Source organism: Esox lucius, chromosome 16 (assembly GCF_011004845.1).
Source record: "Esox lucius isolate fEsoLuc1 chromosome 16, fEsoLuc1.pri, whole genome shotgun sequence".
Lineage (NCBI taxonomy): Eukaryota > Metazoa > Chordata > Actinopteri > Esociformes > Esocidae > Esox > Esox lucius.
Window position 1 is genome coordinate 16,502,073 of NC_047584.1, and position 17,533 is coordinate 16,519,605.

General features: G+C 46.5%; 1 protein-coding gene across 1 annotated transcript in view; it reads right to left on the minus strand.

Moving 5' to 3' along the window:
* The window catches only part of agps (alkylglycerone phosphate synthase), a 37,643-nt gene that overhangs the window by 7,747 nt on the left and 12,363 nt on the right, over positions 1 to 17,533 (minus strand). The window contains exons 5-17 of the mRNA XM_013137906.4: positions 17,427 to 17,504; positions 16,388 to 16,459; positions 16,110 to 16,189; positions 13,631 to 13,711; positions 12,539 to 12,664; positions 12,104 to 12,212; positions 8,720 to 8,847; positions 8,253 to 8,304; positions 6,664 to 6,740; positions 6,452 to 6,564; positions 4,664 to 4,733; positions 4,240 to 4,301; positions 2,995 to 3,084 (exon numbers count right to left, since the gene is read on the minus strand). Of these exons, the coding sequence (XP_012993360.4) occupies positions 2,995 to 3,084; positions 4,240 to 4,301; positions 4,664 to 4,733; positions 6,452 to 6,564; positions 6,664 to 6,740; positions 8,253 to 8,304; positions 8,720 to 8,847; positions 12,104 to 12,212; positions 12,539 to 12,664; positions 13,631 to 13,711; positions 16,110 to 16,189; positions 16,388 to 16,459; positions 17,427 to 17,504 (1,138 nt within the window). The remainder of the gene's footprint in view (positions 1 to 2,994; positions 3,085 to 4,239; positions 4,302 to 4,663; positions 4,734 to 6,451; positions 6,565 to 6,663; positions 6,741 to 8,252; positions 8,305 to 8,719; positions 8,848 to 12,103; positions 12,213 to 12,538; positions 12,665 to 13,630; positions 13,712 to 16,109; positions 16,190 to 16,387; positions 16,460 to 17,426; positions 17,505 to 17,533) is intronic.

A 17,533-nucleotide genomic window follows, 5' to 3' on the forward strand; every position in this document is an offset into this window, starting at 1 on the left:
ACCTTCGAAATAATAAAATGTATGGAGATCAGCCACCTTAGTAGGAGCATGTTTTGCAGCTTTAAAAGGGTCCATAATGTCAGCATTTAATTATTATTTTTTCTCTAGCCCCTGTCCACTATTTAGTGTTTTACTGCTCTAGCCCCTGTCCACTATTTAGTGTTTTACTGCTCTAGACCCTGTCCATTATTTAGAATTTTACTGCTCTAGTCCCTGTCCATTATTTAGTGTTTTACTGCTCTGGTCCCTGTCCATTATTTAGTGTTTTACTGCTCTAGTCCCTGTCCATTATTTAGAATTTTACTGCTCTAGTCCCTGTCCATTATTTAGTGTTTTACTGCTTTAGTCCCTGTCCATTATTTAGTGTTTTACTGCTCTAGTCCCTGTCCATTATTTAGAATTTTACTGCTCTAGTCCCTGTCCATTATTTAGTGTTTTACTGCTCTAGTCCCTGTCCATTATTTAGAATTTTACTGCTCTAGTCCCTGTCCATTATTTAGTGTTTTGCTGCTCTTGTCCCTGTCCATTATTTAGTGTTTTGCTGCTCTAGTCCCTGTCCATTATTTAGTGTTTTGCTGCTCTAGTCCCTGTCCATTATTTAGTGTTTTGCTGCTCTAGTCCCTGTCCATTATTTAGTGTTTTGCTGCTCTAGTCCCTGTCCATTGGGTTGTTTCTGTTACGGCACTCCAATCCATTGCGTTTGTGTTGATCCAGCCCTGTTTCTTTTCAGGGGTGGTGGGGGAGCTGTTGTCCCTGTGATGTGGCCCATCACTCGGGCAGGCAGGCTGGTTTCTGGAGGTTAAATGGACAAATCAATCTTGTGACAGACCGAAGACGGGAAATGAATGGCTAAAGTATAATCAGGTTGGGCCCTTATCTGTCCACAGTGAGCAGGCAGCATGCTGTGGCTGTTTGTGTGTGGGGCCAGGTCACACAGGAAGGTCACTAGACTCCTCCTCCACTCGCACAGAACACGGTTTACACTGAACTGACATTTGGAGGATAAAAACAGTGAGATGAAAAGGCACTGAGCACATTTTGGGTGCAAAGGACAAGCTTACCTGAAGCCTGAAGGGCTAGATATTAGAACGTTTTATCCACTAGTCCTTCGCTCTACATTTTTTGTTCTAAAACACATCAAATCCTGAGGCCACAAAATGTGCCCCGGTAAGGGCAAGCCAATTAAGCACCAGTGGCAATTAAGGTTAGGCGGTCAACAAACGGCAGAGGCAAACTAAGAAAATGATCAAGGGTGAAAGGGTTAATGAAACCCTCCAAAGGCCCCTTCCAATGAATGTGACCACTCTGGTTCTGGTGCCTGGACTCAGCTAACAAAAATACTGAGAATGAGCTACCCTTCATTAGCTGATATGGACACTGTTTTCAAACAGCAGCCATTCATCAAATCATCATGTCACCAGCATTTGACCCAAAAAATTAGAGCGTTAAGCTAAATGTCCACATTCACCACTCTGTGAATGATCTCACAATGATTTCATTTCTGCTACACACACTATCTACTTGGTCCCTTAACTCTGAACCAAGGCAGTTCATGTGATGTTTGACTTCAGCTTCCCAACATTTGCCATTTGTCTCAGTCAATCTAAGAACAGTATTTAGGACTCTTAGTAAGGTACATTTGTACACCACTAAGCTATTTGGGTTGAGTTATTGTCGATGGCGTGGAAGGCATGCAGCATCTCTCTGGTAAGTTACTCTTCATTTCTAGCCTTTGGTGCTGTTGTCGAATTACAGGCTCTCTGGAAAAGACTCAACAGACCGAGTTCAATGCTTCTTACCCCTCTGAACTATTTGGCGATATATGCCCTGAACAAAAACATGACACCCAATGTAATGGAGTTAAAGAGAAAACCAAAGAATGTTCCTACGCCATGGTGATATGCCTGCTTCCGAGACTCATTAAGACCTTCCTATGTAAGGAGTGAGGATTTCTCCAACTCGGCTGTACGTGGCAAGGTCCGTGGTGACAAGAACACGGTGTAGTCCCAGCTGTACCAGGCAAATTGGTTACGTGTATATGGTGGAAAGATCGAAAGGGAATTCTCTAATGAACAGTATGTATGAAGCCCAAGCAACTCGACTCAGATCTTTGTATTGAAAAGGCCTGCTTTGAATGTAGTAATATTTGATGTCACTGCTGGTTTAGGTCACTTGAGTGGCCTAAAGTATCAGCAACCAACATTTTACCAAAAAAAGCAGTATAGCATAACTTAAAATCCGAAAATACCTCTTAAGCTCACAACATACAGGAATATTCAAGAGATACTGATATGGAGTATTAGAAATCAGAACAGATTCGGAGTATTCTGAATATCGATAAATATAGGATGTCGCAAATGCACATGCATTAATAACGTGGCCCCTGGGACTCCTGTCTCTACCTGTGGTAACTGCAGTCAGACACACCAGTCTGATAGACTTTCATCACAAAAAAAACATCTCCTTGTATATTGAAGAATGTGGTAGAGACTGATGCAACTTTTACTTTGAACATGCGAGGCTTGTTCCCTCTGATGTAATTCTTTTTTTTTTTTATGTTCCACTGTGACAAATACATTTTTTAACATTTTAGTCGTTGTAAAAGTAATGTATGGCACAGTGGATTATTACTGAATACAAAAATATTATACAAAATGAGGTCGACAGTGACTGAGGAGTCTGCAAAATGTGACAACACCGTAACAAAATGTAAAATAATTCATAAGTAAAACACTTATTTATTTAAGGGGAATCAATAACAAACACAAAAAGTGCAAATATGGAGTGAATCAGAATATCTAGGACTTTTAAGCCCTTTGGCAGTTACATTTGTACTACCGTCCACCATTCCATGTATTGCAGATGGAGGTACGGGGAATCAAAGCACAAGCAGGGGTAGCGAAAACACTACATTAATTTTTGAGGACCGGCCGCTTGCTTAGCAAGTGTTAAGAACTAGGTAGTGAAACGGGCAAAATCTCTTACTAAACGTACCTGCATGAGGTCAGGGGTTGAAACTGGACCCCTCGCTCTTTACATTCTCGGATGATGCGCTCTTTAACATTCCGGCAAAGGTCCAACACCCTGAAGAAAATCAAAACAGGGAAAAGGACATGAAGACACTCCCTGGGATTGAAGACCATGTTCTGTTGATCAATAGGAGGAGGTTAGGACGTGATGAACGCCATTGATGCCTCCCACCCTAGTCTCCATAGCGCACTAGTCAAAATGGGTCAACAATAGGGAATAAGGTGCACAAACCAATGACGGAACGCCGTCTGACAGGGGGAGGGCAGTTGTTAGACATTACCTGGCTGATACAGAGGTTTGTCATTTTCGTACCAGTATACCCTGACATAAAAGAAATAAAAGATAGACCGAGAGCGACGGACAGAGGGGGAGGCCAAGACGGACAGAGAGGGAGGCCGAGACGGGGGGAGGGGGAGACCGACAGACAGAGAGAGGGAGACAGACAGGTGGGAGAGGGGGACAGACAGGTGGAGACAGACCGACAGAGACAGGGGTACAGAGAGAGAAAACATCAGGCCATTATGGAGACTGCAGAAGAGCTAGGTAGCTGTAACTGGGAGAGACCGCCTGACTCTGACCCCTAATGGCCGCCACTCTCAGACATGTGCAGCCGACTGTGGAGAGACGGAGGAGGAAGAAGAGGGGTAATGAGCCCTGAACATATGCTCGCCTGCACACCTGATCCCAGGCTCACCCTCATCAGGCAGTGTACACAGTGGGATGCTGGACACACGTGTCGGTGATGTGTGCGCGCGCGCGCGCGCGCGTGCGTGCGTGCGTGCGTGTGTGCATACGTGTTAGGGGCGGGGGGCGAGTCAGACATTTTGTGTCTGTCTGGGAGGAACTGTATGGTTTTCAAATAGAAAATGGTTTTTACTACTAAAATAGAGAATTTTGGAAATTCCAGTTCAATATCACACTAGGCAGTAAACATGACTGAGTCAGCCTGTTTGTGTCTGACACTCGCTCTCCTCAGTGCAGCCAGACTGGGATGGAGAATGTAGTCTACCTCCCACGCACACACAGTTAATAGAGGGAGTAGGCAGGCATGAAGGTGAACAGCAGAGAGAGGCAGAGAGAGGCAGAGGGGGCTGCGTTGCCTTCCAGGGGATTCAAAAACAGACAGTGTGGGAAGAGTGGTTTATACTCGTCACACCAGTTCACCCGCGTCCATTCACGAAAGGTTAAAGGAATGGCCGACGTCTTTACCTGTCCCAAGGCACCGACGTCTCAAACGATTCCGCAACCACATAGTAATCCAGCCCCAAGTCCTGTTGACCGAGAGAGAGTGTAAATAAGACCAAGCAGAAACCTCCTTTCTGCAGCATTTGCCAAGAATTTCAGAAAGACACAACACCTGTACATGGAAAAAGAAGCGAAAAGCCATTTCAACTCTGACAAATGAAGAATGCTTTGCAATTCACACAAAACAAACAGGCGCTTTTCGCTGGGTCAATTCCTCAAAGCCAACATTCCCGGAATGACAAGATGACATCCTTGACTGAAGCGAGGCCAGATATCGGAGGTTACATGCTGCCGTCATTGTGTTTGCGTGCCTGACAGGGCTCTACCTCCCCCGGCCTGGCTGTCTCTGGACGCCGGGAGAATAAGGGACAATGGGGGAGGGACCCACCCGGAGGTAAGCGATGACGAAGGTCAGGATGTAGCCTCTCTGCCCATTGTCTTCCCCAGCTGCCAGGCCCCTGGAAACAGATAACAGGGTTAATATTTAACAGCTTCTTTTCTGGCTGCTGTCATCTCTCTGACCAAAGCTGCCCACAAAGCCGCCGCCGACCTGTCGCGGGCCACAATGGGCGGATCGATGAGTGGCGCGGCGTGCACCCCAGCCAGTCGGCCGCACATCCATCAGCCTCCGCCGGGAATCCCGTTTCCATCTACTGCCCAAACTAATCAGGACGTGCTCATTAACAAATCGCTATATTGACTGGCCCGTTCTTTTCTCCCTTTGCTTCTTAAACCCAGAAGGAAACTTCCCCTCCGGATCCGCTCATGGGCTCTTGGCGGGGGACGACAGTGGATTGGAAATAATGGAAAAGTGAAAAGCACCAGATTGACTGGTAGGTGAGGCCTTTTCAATGGATCAAGTGGTGAATTGGTGGGGGATATTGCCAGAGGCACCACAGCCTGTGACCTGAGTAATGGACTAGAAACTGTGCTCCGGGCTAAGTTATTTCTACCTGATCCATAAGGCCACCAAGAGAATAACAGTATTTTACAAATTAAAGGTTTGTTGGGGGGGGACTAGGTGCCGAGAAGATGAAGTGTGTTCAGTGGGGGAGGCAGTGAAAGAGTTAGCAGCTACGGTAGGTTTGAATGGGTTAGCAGCTACGGTATGGCTGAATGGGTTAGCAGCTACGGTATGGCTGAATGGGTTAGCAGCTACGGTATGGCTGAATGGGTTAGCAGCTACGGTATGGCTGAATGGGTTAGCAGCTACGGTATGGCTGTATGGGTTAGCAGCTACGGTATGGCTGTATGGGTTAGCAGCTACGGTATGGCTGAATGGGTTAGCAGCTACGGTATGGCTGAATGGGTTAGCAGCTACGGTATGGCTGAATGGGTTAGCAGCTACGGTATGGCTGAATGGGTTAGCAGCTACGGTATGGCTGAATGGGTTAGGAGCTACAGGGTGGTCTGGTGCCTCTAGGACTGGGTAAAACACTCCAATCATGATGGGATGAGGCCCTTCCCCTCTGTGGAAGCCCTTCTGCACTTCAGACAGGGGCCTCTCACAAAGGGTAGTCATGAGGGCCACAGAGGGACAGAATGTCTCAGGAACTCAACAAGTATGGGTGAATTGGAAAACGGAGTGGGAACCAAGAAACGTGGGCCCGTGGTTCTATTGTAGTTTAAGGAGCAGCTGGGCCGAGAGAAAGCGTCCCTCTCAGGCTGACTGATCACTTATTTCCACCAGAGCCTTTATTGATCTGCCTCACATTCAATCAGAACAGCCAAGGCCCTCCATACCTCCCCAACTAACAGCCATACCCGCCCTCTCCGAGAGTACCCCCTCCCCCGACCCATTACCAAACAAGCGCTAACAAGAGGAATGTGTGATCAATCACTCCGCTGTTTAGACTTGGTCTTAAACTGGTTCAAACGTCTCACCCTGAGGGACCAGGCTGAGCTCGTCCTCTGCTTAGTACTGCAACGGAATGGCTCAAAGCACTTCCCCTAAAGCCCAAACAGATTTTGCACAATGACAAGAGTGCTAAGTACCATCTGTGGTTTCCCCCCCAATACGTTGCACTGGATGTTTTCACGGTTTACAAAGCAACCTGTGCTCTGAACACTTTGTGAGGTATTTTAACCCATAAGGGATTTTAGGCCTCACAAATACAAGATCCATGTTGGGTAACATCTACTGGCCTAAGAAACAGGAAGGGGGAAGATGACTTACCCAAATTTAGCAGCAATGTCGTAAACTTGTTTCTCGTGCTGCAGGACCCTCTCACGGTCCCCTTCGAACAGCAGGGTGGCGACACACAACTGGTGTGGGTCGAAACCTTTGAACTGGCATAACCAGGAAGTAACATTAACATTTTACAAAAAAGTCCACATTATCTCCCAGACATAAATTAGTAGGATTCCTACCAAACTACAACAAATTACCTTGGTGATGTAGAATTTCTTTAACCCTTCAACAAAACTGGTAAAAATGGATGACACTTGAGGCTTCAGGGCATGGCCTGCAGAAACAGAAACAGACAGGTCAAGTCCCACAACTCAGAGCCTCGTCTTTTGGACAATATGGTTCAGAGGAACACCTGATGTGGTTTTGCCCCAAATGTAGCCACACCCAGCCCAGGTCTCTCTAGCCAACAGGACAACCTAGAAGTCATGTATTTTGGATTCGGGACAAAAGGAGGAAAATAAAACGTAACATTTGAATAAGTTTCCAAGTGGCCAGTGTACTGCCTGTGATAGGCACCATTAATCAGCAGGCATCAGAGGGGAAGTGGGCTTGACACGGCCATATCCGTCTTCCTCAGCCACCGCGCGTTTTGATTTATTCCAGATCGGACGCACAAAGCGCCTGCGGACAAGCCAAAATGAGGGGCAGGAGCCGATGGGATGGTTATCAATCACAGCCGGGTCCTGGGTGACTATGGAAGCTGAACATTTGATTTCTTCCCCTCAGTTTCGCGCAATCTCTTCATCACTTAGTGTCCTAATTGTTTCCATTCAGAATGTGATTGTGACTCCTTAGGTCTCGCTCAGCAATCACACCATTAATTAAATCCTCCACAACCAGAGACAGGGTGGCTTATACATACAGAGCGTCATTCTTCCCCTCCCTCCTTAATGTTAATTTGCATTTAATGCATGTCGACATCCAACATGCTGCTCGCCATTCTCATCTTTTAATCTAGCTAGTGTACTGAGATGGCGGCGAGCGGCTCTGTATTTGACACTACTGCATAGTGAATACATCAGATCCCTTCATTAAGCAGCCAGTGTGATTAAAAGAGAAGTCAAGCCACTAATAAGCCCAGGAAGGTATACTACCACAGTACAGACTGAAGTTCAGTTATTAGCGAGAAGCCTGCCTGCTTCATCTTGCCTGCTTAATGCTAAGAACTGCACACTCAGTGAAAAAGTGGCAACACAGGCAGCCTAATGAGATCCCTGGAGACTGAGGAACTTTACAAAGATGTCTGGCACTGACACCTGATACATTCCTCCAGACCCTGAATAAAAAGATCGTAAAACGTCGATATAACAACCATTTGATTGTTGCCGAGGTCCTTTTTCGTCGAGCTTAAACACACAGGTCTTGTATGTGTGGCTAGCACCTCATCTGGGGGTGGGGGGGTGGGGGGGTTAAATGTAACATAATGCATCAGAGTCCTGCGAAGGTCTCATACAGAGACAAACAGAGCCAGGGCAGTGTTATGTCTGTCTTAAATGGATTCCAGTTGGGGGAAAAGGCTTCACACAAAACCGGGCCATATGACAATATTAAGAAAAAATAACTGTCATATTCAATGAATCACATGCAAAACAGTCTCCGATCACAGCCCTGAAGACGGCCACTGGGGGTGGGGTCAGACTGGAGGGAATAACCGCTTCCTAAAAATAGAAACCAGGTCAGCCGCACAGCACAGTCACAGATTACGGCTCCACTTTGAGCCCGGTGGATTTCCCAAGGTTCCTTTGCGGAGATGAAATGGCGGCAGCCCAGGACGATGTTGCCTTACCGAACTGGAACTGCTCGTTATCCATGAGGCGGATTGAAGCCGGTGCACATCTCTGCGAGAGAAAACAGAAACTCAATTTAGGACCACGTGTCACATTCTCTTCTGAGCGTTACGTTTCTTTAAGAGGAAAGACTTTTGAAATGAACATATCTGTAGACGAGTGGATTCATTGCAGTGTGTGGGGTATGTCTGATATAAGCTGGGGCTCGACGGGCAAACCCTTACCTGTGTGTTATACACTCTCCTACTACAACTCGTTCCACTAGGTGTATTGATATGCACTACACTAATCTCACGCATGTAGCCATCAATAATGTGGTGAAGAGGCTTATTCTCTCCTGTGGTAAACATTTACATTACGACCTTCCCAACACTGGGAATTTAGCGGCTATCGCGCCTCCTGTCATTATGTAACGTTTACAGTCATTGCAAAGAGCACAGATGCATCTCACGGTAAGGTTCCATACCTGCTTGGCGACCTCTCGTAAGCAGGCCACGCCCGCTTCAAAGTTGGGGAAGACCACCGACCCGTACTTTCGGTACTCTGGGATGGGCCGGATCTTCATCGTCACCTCGGTAACCACACCGAGGGTTCCTGGGAGGTTAGGCACAGGGGTACATTCAGTATAACAGAAACAGCACTATTAAAAAATCAAGTAATTAACGGGAATCGTCAAGTTGTCACATGGCCTTTTAGGGATGGTATGAAGCTAAAGGACGGACAAGGGGAAATGTAACCAAACTCAAATTCAAAGAAAACTCTGCATGTAAGGACTGGTCGTGCTTCACATTCAAATGATTTGTTCTTAGAGGGCATAGCATAGGTAGTACAACTGTTGTTTTTGGGGTTCTGAAGGACACAGCAGTTGAACTATCTGCGGTATCAGTGTGCGATATTTCAAGTATTAAAGGGTTAAATAATTCATTTAATCCAAGTCCTGTTGTAATCTGAAAGTGCAGCAGGTAGAAATGTGCAGGAGAAGCTGAACAGGGGGTTCATTTCTGTCACAGACACGGTTACTGTGAGCAGGAAAGTGCACAAGCGGCCAAGAGAACATGGAACACGACACAAAGCAGCAGTGGATAGAGGGTGGGGTCAGAGGTCACACAGGGAACCTTGGGTGATATGTAATGTGCTCCTATGTTGTCCCAGGCATTCCTTTGATATGGACCCCTTTTATTTCCTCGATAAATCTCACCGGCCTCTGGCGAGCAGCATGAAACCAGCACAGAGGTGAAAAGCAACACGTAGGTCAAGGAAAGCGACGCAGTCAGAAACCAATGGTGGTTTAAACACTGATGGTCGGGTCTAAATGAACGCGCCTTATGTTCAGTGCATTTCTCCGCAAAAGGTGTTTCAACACCTGTAGGAAAAAACTGTGTTTAAAATCCATGCAGCTCCCTGGTTTTCACCTGCCCAGACCTGAATGCAGTTGGAGCCTGTTTTGACTACAACAACTGACCAGATGACAAATCCAGTTAAATAACATTTCCGTAATGTGTATACCATTTTCTATCCATGCTACCCAACTAGAAACTCTTTGACCAGTTTACACCACAAATACAAAAATCTCCAGTGTAAATCAAATGTATTTATAAGGCCCTTTTTACATCAATAGTTGTCACAAAGTGCTTTTACAAAACACCCAGCCTTAAACACCAAGGAGCAAACAACAGCGGTGTTGAATTTCAGTGGATAGGAAAAACTCCCTAAGGCAGCTGAAATTTAGGAAGAAACCTAGAGAGGACCCAGGCTCAGAGGGGTGACCAGTCCTCTTCTGGCTGAAAAGTATGTAAATCTAGATAAATCTAACGCAGTGTAAAAATGCTCTTAGTAGGGTCTATCACTGAGCGGAACATAAGGAGCACAATCAAATGTGTCCAAAAAATGTGTGTCACGGCTTATATGAATGTGAATAAAAAAGGCACTTTCAGGAATAGACTGAAATTTGCCAATGAGGCATTCAAAGCAGCCGAAAACTCCAGAGATATATCGGGTCTCACCCCGTAATGTGGATGGAGTAAACTCTATTAAAGATGAACAGTCGTAACAGATTCTAATAAAGCTTTTCTCATAGTCACCAAATAGTGATATCCTCTCAGATGCAAAGCCATCACTCCTCCCCCAGCTAAACAATCTCAAGGAGGAAATCAAAAAGTGATGTTTATTTAATATCGGACGAGCTTATAATTACCACCTCCAAAAAAAACTCAAAAATATGCTAACATGTTAACGAGGGTTTATGAACATTAGCTAATTTGAGAAAAGAATAGTCATGAAATGTACCTTCAAATAAATATCCCATAGTCAGTTATAACTCTAAAGCCACTTTTGAAATGGAAGGTAATAGATGTTGAAATGCAGGGCACTGTGTGGGGCTTGTCTGCGGCTCACATAACGGGCATGCTGGTCCACTGAGGTGAACCCGTACAGGCAGATCCGTAAGCGGCCTATGCCACGGCAGGTAATGAGCCCTCGAATGTCACAGCACCAGCCGCTTGCTGCTCTCTAGTGGCCCAGCGGTGAACATGTGACGGTCAACGCCTCAGCGATGGAGATGCCCAGAAGTCAGAGACAAAACCCCCCCACATGGGTGTCTATGACAGAACAAACAAATCTGCAACCCGTTATGCCAGCGTTACTTCAAATGTTTAGCCCTTGATTACTCTTCTACCGATTTCTCAGTACACAATCTTGATGAATATAATTTTTTTTTTTTTTTTATCTACCACCATAACGCTCTCAGCAAGGTCAACCAACATGCTGACTCCACAGGGAAAGCCTGGATCACACCCTTGTAAACATGCCCTCTGTATCCTGGTACATGTTGGGTCAGACAGAGGAACCAGCACCAACCAGTACTTATCGTACCACGTTCTGCTATCACAGAGTGGGAGAAAAAAAGAAAAAAAACATATTCCCTGCCAAAATGTCACATGGTTTAAACCTGAGGCACTTCTGGAAGTCTGAGGAGGCAGTTTCACATGGCATTAACTCCAGGCAACATGAGATTAGAACCCGTTTCACACGCCAGCACAACACCAGTCACGGATGAGAGGGCCAGAGAAACAGAAACCTGATGATTACTGATTATCCCAATCGTTCCCTTTTACGCTGCTTGAAGAAGGCTGGAAGGGAACTACTTCTGTATTCAGGCCACTTCAAGGTCAAGGAGATTAGGAAGAAGCAGGGTACCGAGTTGAATAAGAAAAGGAACATGGCTGGTAGCGACATTGGCCACTTAACATGCAGAGGCATGTCTGGATCCCAGTGTCACTGTCTCCATGTTCAGCAGGAGTGCAGACCGCCCAGCCGGGATGCCAGACAGGGGCCAAGCCTGGGGAAATGGTGGTCCTGTCTAGCCCACTACCCAACGGGCCCGCTTCACAGTGACAAGCCCAACTCCTGCAGGCCCGAAACTAAAGCCTGGTCCCATTAAATGCAGAACTTCTCTGCACAGGAAGGATTGAACCCATTTTGGAACTATTACAGAAGACCGCGCCGTTAACTTGTGTCATTAAAAAGAGCCGACTGAACCACATTAAATACATTTAAATATTAAATTGCTGAATGCACGTAGTTAGGGTTACGTTCTCAGATGCATGCTGACATGTTAAAAACTGCAGTTCCCCGGAGTCTCTACACCTTGTGGGTGGGTTGGAAGGGGGGGGGGGGGGGGGGGTGGCGGGCATATGGCAGTATTATCACAGAGCTCCCACGAGGATGGGGGGAACAGAAGGGGTGGGGCCAACACCATTGGCCACATGGCTGACGTCTCCTCCCACCCTGCTTGGAGTTCGAGAAACGCAGGCTAAAATGTTCCACTCTGAGGAATGACGGCACCGATTACCTTCTGAGCCCAGGATGAAGTGGTGGACGTCTGGACCCGTAGACATGCGTGGCCCCTGGCAGCTCTTCTCCATCACCCCTCGAGGAGTCACCACCTTTATGTGGACCACCTGGGCACAGAAAAAACACGGCACCTCACTTAGCTTGATTTTATTACAGAACAGACCGTTGTATATTCTGGCTAGGTGTTAGAACAGCAGCTAGCTCAGATCCCAGCCTCCATTTAGTCAACCCACCGACTGAAACAAGCACAGGCCTTCTACACAGGGAAGGCAAACAAAACGGTTCCCATATATTAGCATGACGCAAATGTGCTTGGAAGACCACTCCTGCGACTTCCTGTGCAAGACGGTAATTAGCAGCGGTACACTCGTTTCACAAGGCTCGGACAGTTTAGTCCAGGGAGATCAGAGTCAGACTCTGAAGGGAGACTCACCAGGTCCTCGATGTTGCCGTAGACGTTCTTCTTCATGCCCGAGGCTCTGGTGGCCACCCAGCCGCCCAGGGAACTGAACTCCATGGAGTCGGGCTCATGGCCGGTACAGTAGCCCCCTTCGTTGAGCTGGGGGGGGGGTGGGAAATCGACACCCTCATCAGTATTGGGAGGATCACGTGGTACATTTAAAACGCAGCGGTTAACACAAAAACTCAAGTCAGATCAGGACTGCTATAGTGCGCATATTTCCAGGTTGCGTCGCAATTTAATAGAAAATAACACGATGAAACCAAACAGTTGTGAAAACCAACAAAACCACAAGAGTAAGATAGCGACACGAGCAGCACGAAAGAAATTCCTATTCCATTGCTGGATTCAATCACTGGCTCATTAGGGGCTTTTTATGTAAAAGTTCTTGGCTTTATGACATCGTACAGTTTTACAACTGAATAAAACAAACGGCCATGGAAAATTAGTGGAGCAAGAAAAGAAAAAAAACAGCGAGTTAAAAGATGGGTGTTTTTTGGACACGGTCGAGGCTGGCCCCTGGTCTCACTTCTGGGTCCCAGTGGCCGGCAGGGCCAAGCCCGGCCCGCTTCAATGGCTACCATCTTCCAGGTGATGAGAGTCCGGCCATGTGGGTTTTATGGCACGTCTCTCCCCGACAGGCAGCTTTTAATGCTGAGCCATCTGTTCCCTCAGAACAGCCCCTCTCTTCATGCAAAGGTGGGGCCTGTTTGGGATGCAGAGCACGCATTCCTCCACATCAAGCGCTGGCTCCTTCTCAGTTTCTCCGAATTAGCTTGATGGTGCCATCTGCTCCACTGCCTGAGCCTCTCCCTCTCTACCCTTCACTGGTCCGCTGTGGAGGGCAGCTGACCCCCCCCCGTTTCCCGTTCACACCTGACTAGCATGGGATCTCTGCACCCAGTAACCCGCTAACCCCAGGGGGGAGAGGTACGGCTGGGTACAGGTGGGATGTCCTACAGATGAAAGCTTATACCGGTACTCCTGGACGACACGGGCCTTTCCATGAGAGATCGGTCGGTATGAAACGGTTTAGTCCTTTGAGTGCTTATGAAGGCGACTTACTAATCTCTCCAAATCCTGACCGATGATGCCCGCTTCAATGCGAGCTACTAAATTCTTCTCATCAATCCATAATATGCGGTTCTGCAAAGAAAACAAAAGAAAACTCATTAGGTCATAACATTTTACGGCAAACACTAGGCCAAACACAAAATAAAATCCAGTACAATGTGTTGAGTCCAGCCTAAATGAAAAACAGGCTCTGTACTTCCCTACATCTGATACAGGTTAGAGGATTTTAATGCAATCGTGTTGACAGCGTATCCCCATGGCTGTTCTCGCTGTATTCTAAAACTGCCGTCACCCATTGAATTATGGCCCTCAAATACATTCCAGTTGCAGTCTTGTACAGCCAAAAAAGGTCAGTCGGCAGCATTGTATAACGACAGAAAGTTTGTTTTTGTTTTTAACCTTTAACCAGGAAAGGCACATTGAGATTAGAAATCTCTTTTTCACGAGTGTCCTGGCCAAGATGGGCAGAAGAAAGTCATTAATTCAGAATTACAAACATAAAACCAATAGAAGTACTCTTAAAAAAACTGAAATCATAAAAACAGCAAATAAAAAACACTGACAGGTCAAAGATTCAGCCTCAAAGTCCTTAGTCATTGATTTAAAACACCAAGGGGGACAAATTCCTCTAATTTTGTAAGATGTTCCAAGCCGATGGGGGTAGATTACATAACAGCTTTTTTCCAAATTCAGTTTGGGCATTTGGGGCAGTTATCAGAATAAAGTCCTGTGAACATAGAGTTGCCACCACATTTCTGCGGAATACAAATGCACAAATAAGATGGTAGCAAACCCATAACGGTTTTGTAAAGATAGGTATAGCATTGATTAAGCCAAAGGGTGAGTAGACAAGACCAGCCAAACCCAGCATAAAGTGCAATGGTGTGGAAGGGCGTTACGGTTTCAAATAAACCCCAGGGTGTCAAGTGATTTCAAACACTGAGCTGAAGCATTCATATATTAAATATCTCCATGATCCAGTATAGGGATAAAATTTGCTGATACGATCCTCATTTTGTCTTCAAAAGAACTGAGGCCATAACTTGAGGCCGTAAATTGTATAAATATCTTGGAATTTCAATTGATGATCTCTTTTAAAATTCAAGAAAATGATCCTGAAGTTTAGATTTTATTTCAGTAATAAGGCTTTTATTACTGAATTTTTTTTTGCACATTTTCTAGATTATTTATATAAATAGAGAATAAATGGGGACCAAGTACTGAGCCCTGGGGCACACAATTGAAAACAGATAATTCACCAGATGCGAGCACATAAAATTGAGTACACTGAGTTCTATCAGACAGATAGTTAGCAAACAATGCAACAGCATGCTCAGAAAGACCCACCCCTGACAATCTCTGCTTCAGTATAGCATGACCAACTGTATTGAAATCAAACAATAAAAAGTGAGACAGTGCTATTAGATACATCGTTTGAAAACTTCACAGCTTCTGTTATTTTGCTATTCTTCCTGAAGTTCGATTGGTACATACAATTAGGGTATAACACTTCATTAGCTGTTCACTAACAAAAACAAGGTTTTTAAGAATTCGAGCCAGAATAAAAGCCAGATGCCTTGGTTGATGTTGTGGTCACCTATGACAGAGATAACAACAGCCGAGCTCATGTTGTTCACTGAAGATGTGACCGGGGTTGGGACGGGGGTTGGGACGGGGGGGGAGCACACGCGTGACCGGGGAGGACACAGTGTCAGGCGGATTCCAAAAGGTTAACTTCCTTTTAACGTTAAACCCCGGCAACCCCCCCCCCCCCCCCTCCAGTCCTCCCTGGACCCAGCTTGAGCTCCCCTCGCAGCAGCCATCAATCATTCTCCAGTGGTAATAAAGTGTCGGACGCTGTCGTACACAGGCTTTCATGTGCCGCCTGTCAGCCCGCTATGCCCCGTGACCCTCGACACAGAGCACTGGTCACTGGTCTTTATATGGCCTCCTCTTTGTCTGTTGGACCCGCGCTGTCCTGCCCGTCAGTATATCACTCTGCGACAGGGCGGTTCTACAGAACGGTGATACTGTACTGCTACTAAACATCTTTCCCGATTAGGTTCTATTGTTCGCCGAGGAGGTTCTCCGAGAATATTTATGCTACGGGATTATTTATGCTGGCCACTACCTTTGCTGTGGCAAGATAATTTGACATTCCCAGCAAAAAGACAAAGAAACACCCAAATCGCTGGGTTTCTATTGTCCACACTAGAACTATATAACCAGCAGATGTCACTATGAGATGTTATTCTGTAACAGAAATGCTGTGTCATTAACATACAGTTGAAATGTTTGGCTGTGTACATGTTCGGCCCTATAAAACAATAACGTTCTGTTGAGAAGAGAGCTGAGGGTAGCAGGTCCCTGTAGTGTTTATACAGTGTGTGTAGCTCTGTAGCGTGTGGCTCTCAGCGTGGCTGCAGTATGGTTCGCATGCATGTGGCTTTCGGGTCTGTTCACTGCCCACCATCTGCGAAGTATCCAGGGAGACGATGCAGCGCATCTCCTCCGGGGGGCACTCTAGAGCTCCGGTCACACTGGTCCCTCCTGGGAAGGGAAGGAGATTGGTTAGGCCAAGGACCTGCAATTCTCCCTGACCACTGGCCTTTAACAAGCGCTTTTTTTTTTTACTCGTCACATGATCAAGATGTGGCATATATAATAACAATTCTGGTCAAACATTTGTTTAAAAGTAAAATATATATATTATCTACAGCACCTGGGTTACGGCTGTGAAACACTCACCTCCATAAGGTATCACACAGACATTGTGCTTGCATGCCAGCTCCACAATTTTCACCACGTCGTTGTGACAATCTGCAGAGCCAAAGAATCCCATAATGTTGGGCAGACATTTTCAGCCATGACATAACAGCCAGCCGTAAATGAGTGTTACAGGGATAACAGGGGCACTTGGGGGGCGAAGGGAATAAGGAATAGCGCATAAACCATCAGTCTCTGGGGGAAAAAGACACTCTCAGAAGGCCATCAGAGCGGAGAGCCAGAAAGAGCCAGGGATAGGCAGGGGGCTTCCAGGGAAAGATGGCTCCGATTTGGCCAGGGACATTCCTGAGATGAGGCCAAAGAGCATGAAGCCCGGATCTGTGAGGTGGGACGTGGGACCAATACGGACTAGGTGCTCCCAGGTCCACACTCACTGAGCAACCGTCTGAGTGACAGAGGGAAGACGAGGCAGCAATACCCACCTCTGCGGATCTGCTTGACTGGGCTCAAGCTCTCCCGCGTCGGCCAATGAGAAACGCCTCCGTTCCAAAACACTCCGACGTCCAATTAAGCAGAGGGCTTTGGAGTGGGATTGCAGCTCACAAGGCTAACAACCCTCCTCTTAAACAAACATACTGAAGTAACTAGACTGGAATTCAGGTTTTAGCATCACCAAAGCTACAGGCAGGGGAGTGCAATTTTATGCAAGTTTGGAAGAGTTAACATTCAGGGAATGTTCCAGTTTCAGCACTGCTACAGGAGCTCTGTGATTTGCTGCCCACTTGGGAGCCTGCTAATCAAGTCCCAACCATCAGTCAACACTCATTTGCATGATAAAATAGTGCCGGCCATAACGGCAGCCAAACCATCTCTGTGCCGTAATTCATACCCGTGTCTTACTGGGCCCAGCCAGGGTGTACTGGGTGTCAAACCACCTCCCCCGGCGCTCCCGATTCAACCTCTGCTCATACATATTAATATCTGCATACTTCTGCACAGATTAAACCATGATTGAACGAGGCAAGGAGTGGGTGGGAGGTTGTGAAGAAGCAGAACTCACTTGGCCACGTGACCATGTCAGGAACTCTCTGGAACCCTCGTCCTTCTCTCAGAGCAAAGATTTCATGTAGGCAGTGACCTGGAAAAGACAACATATTTCAACGCGGT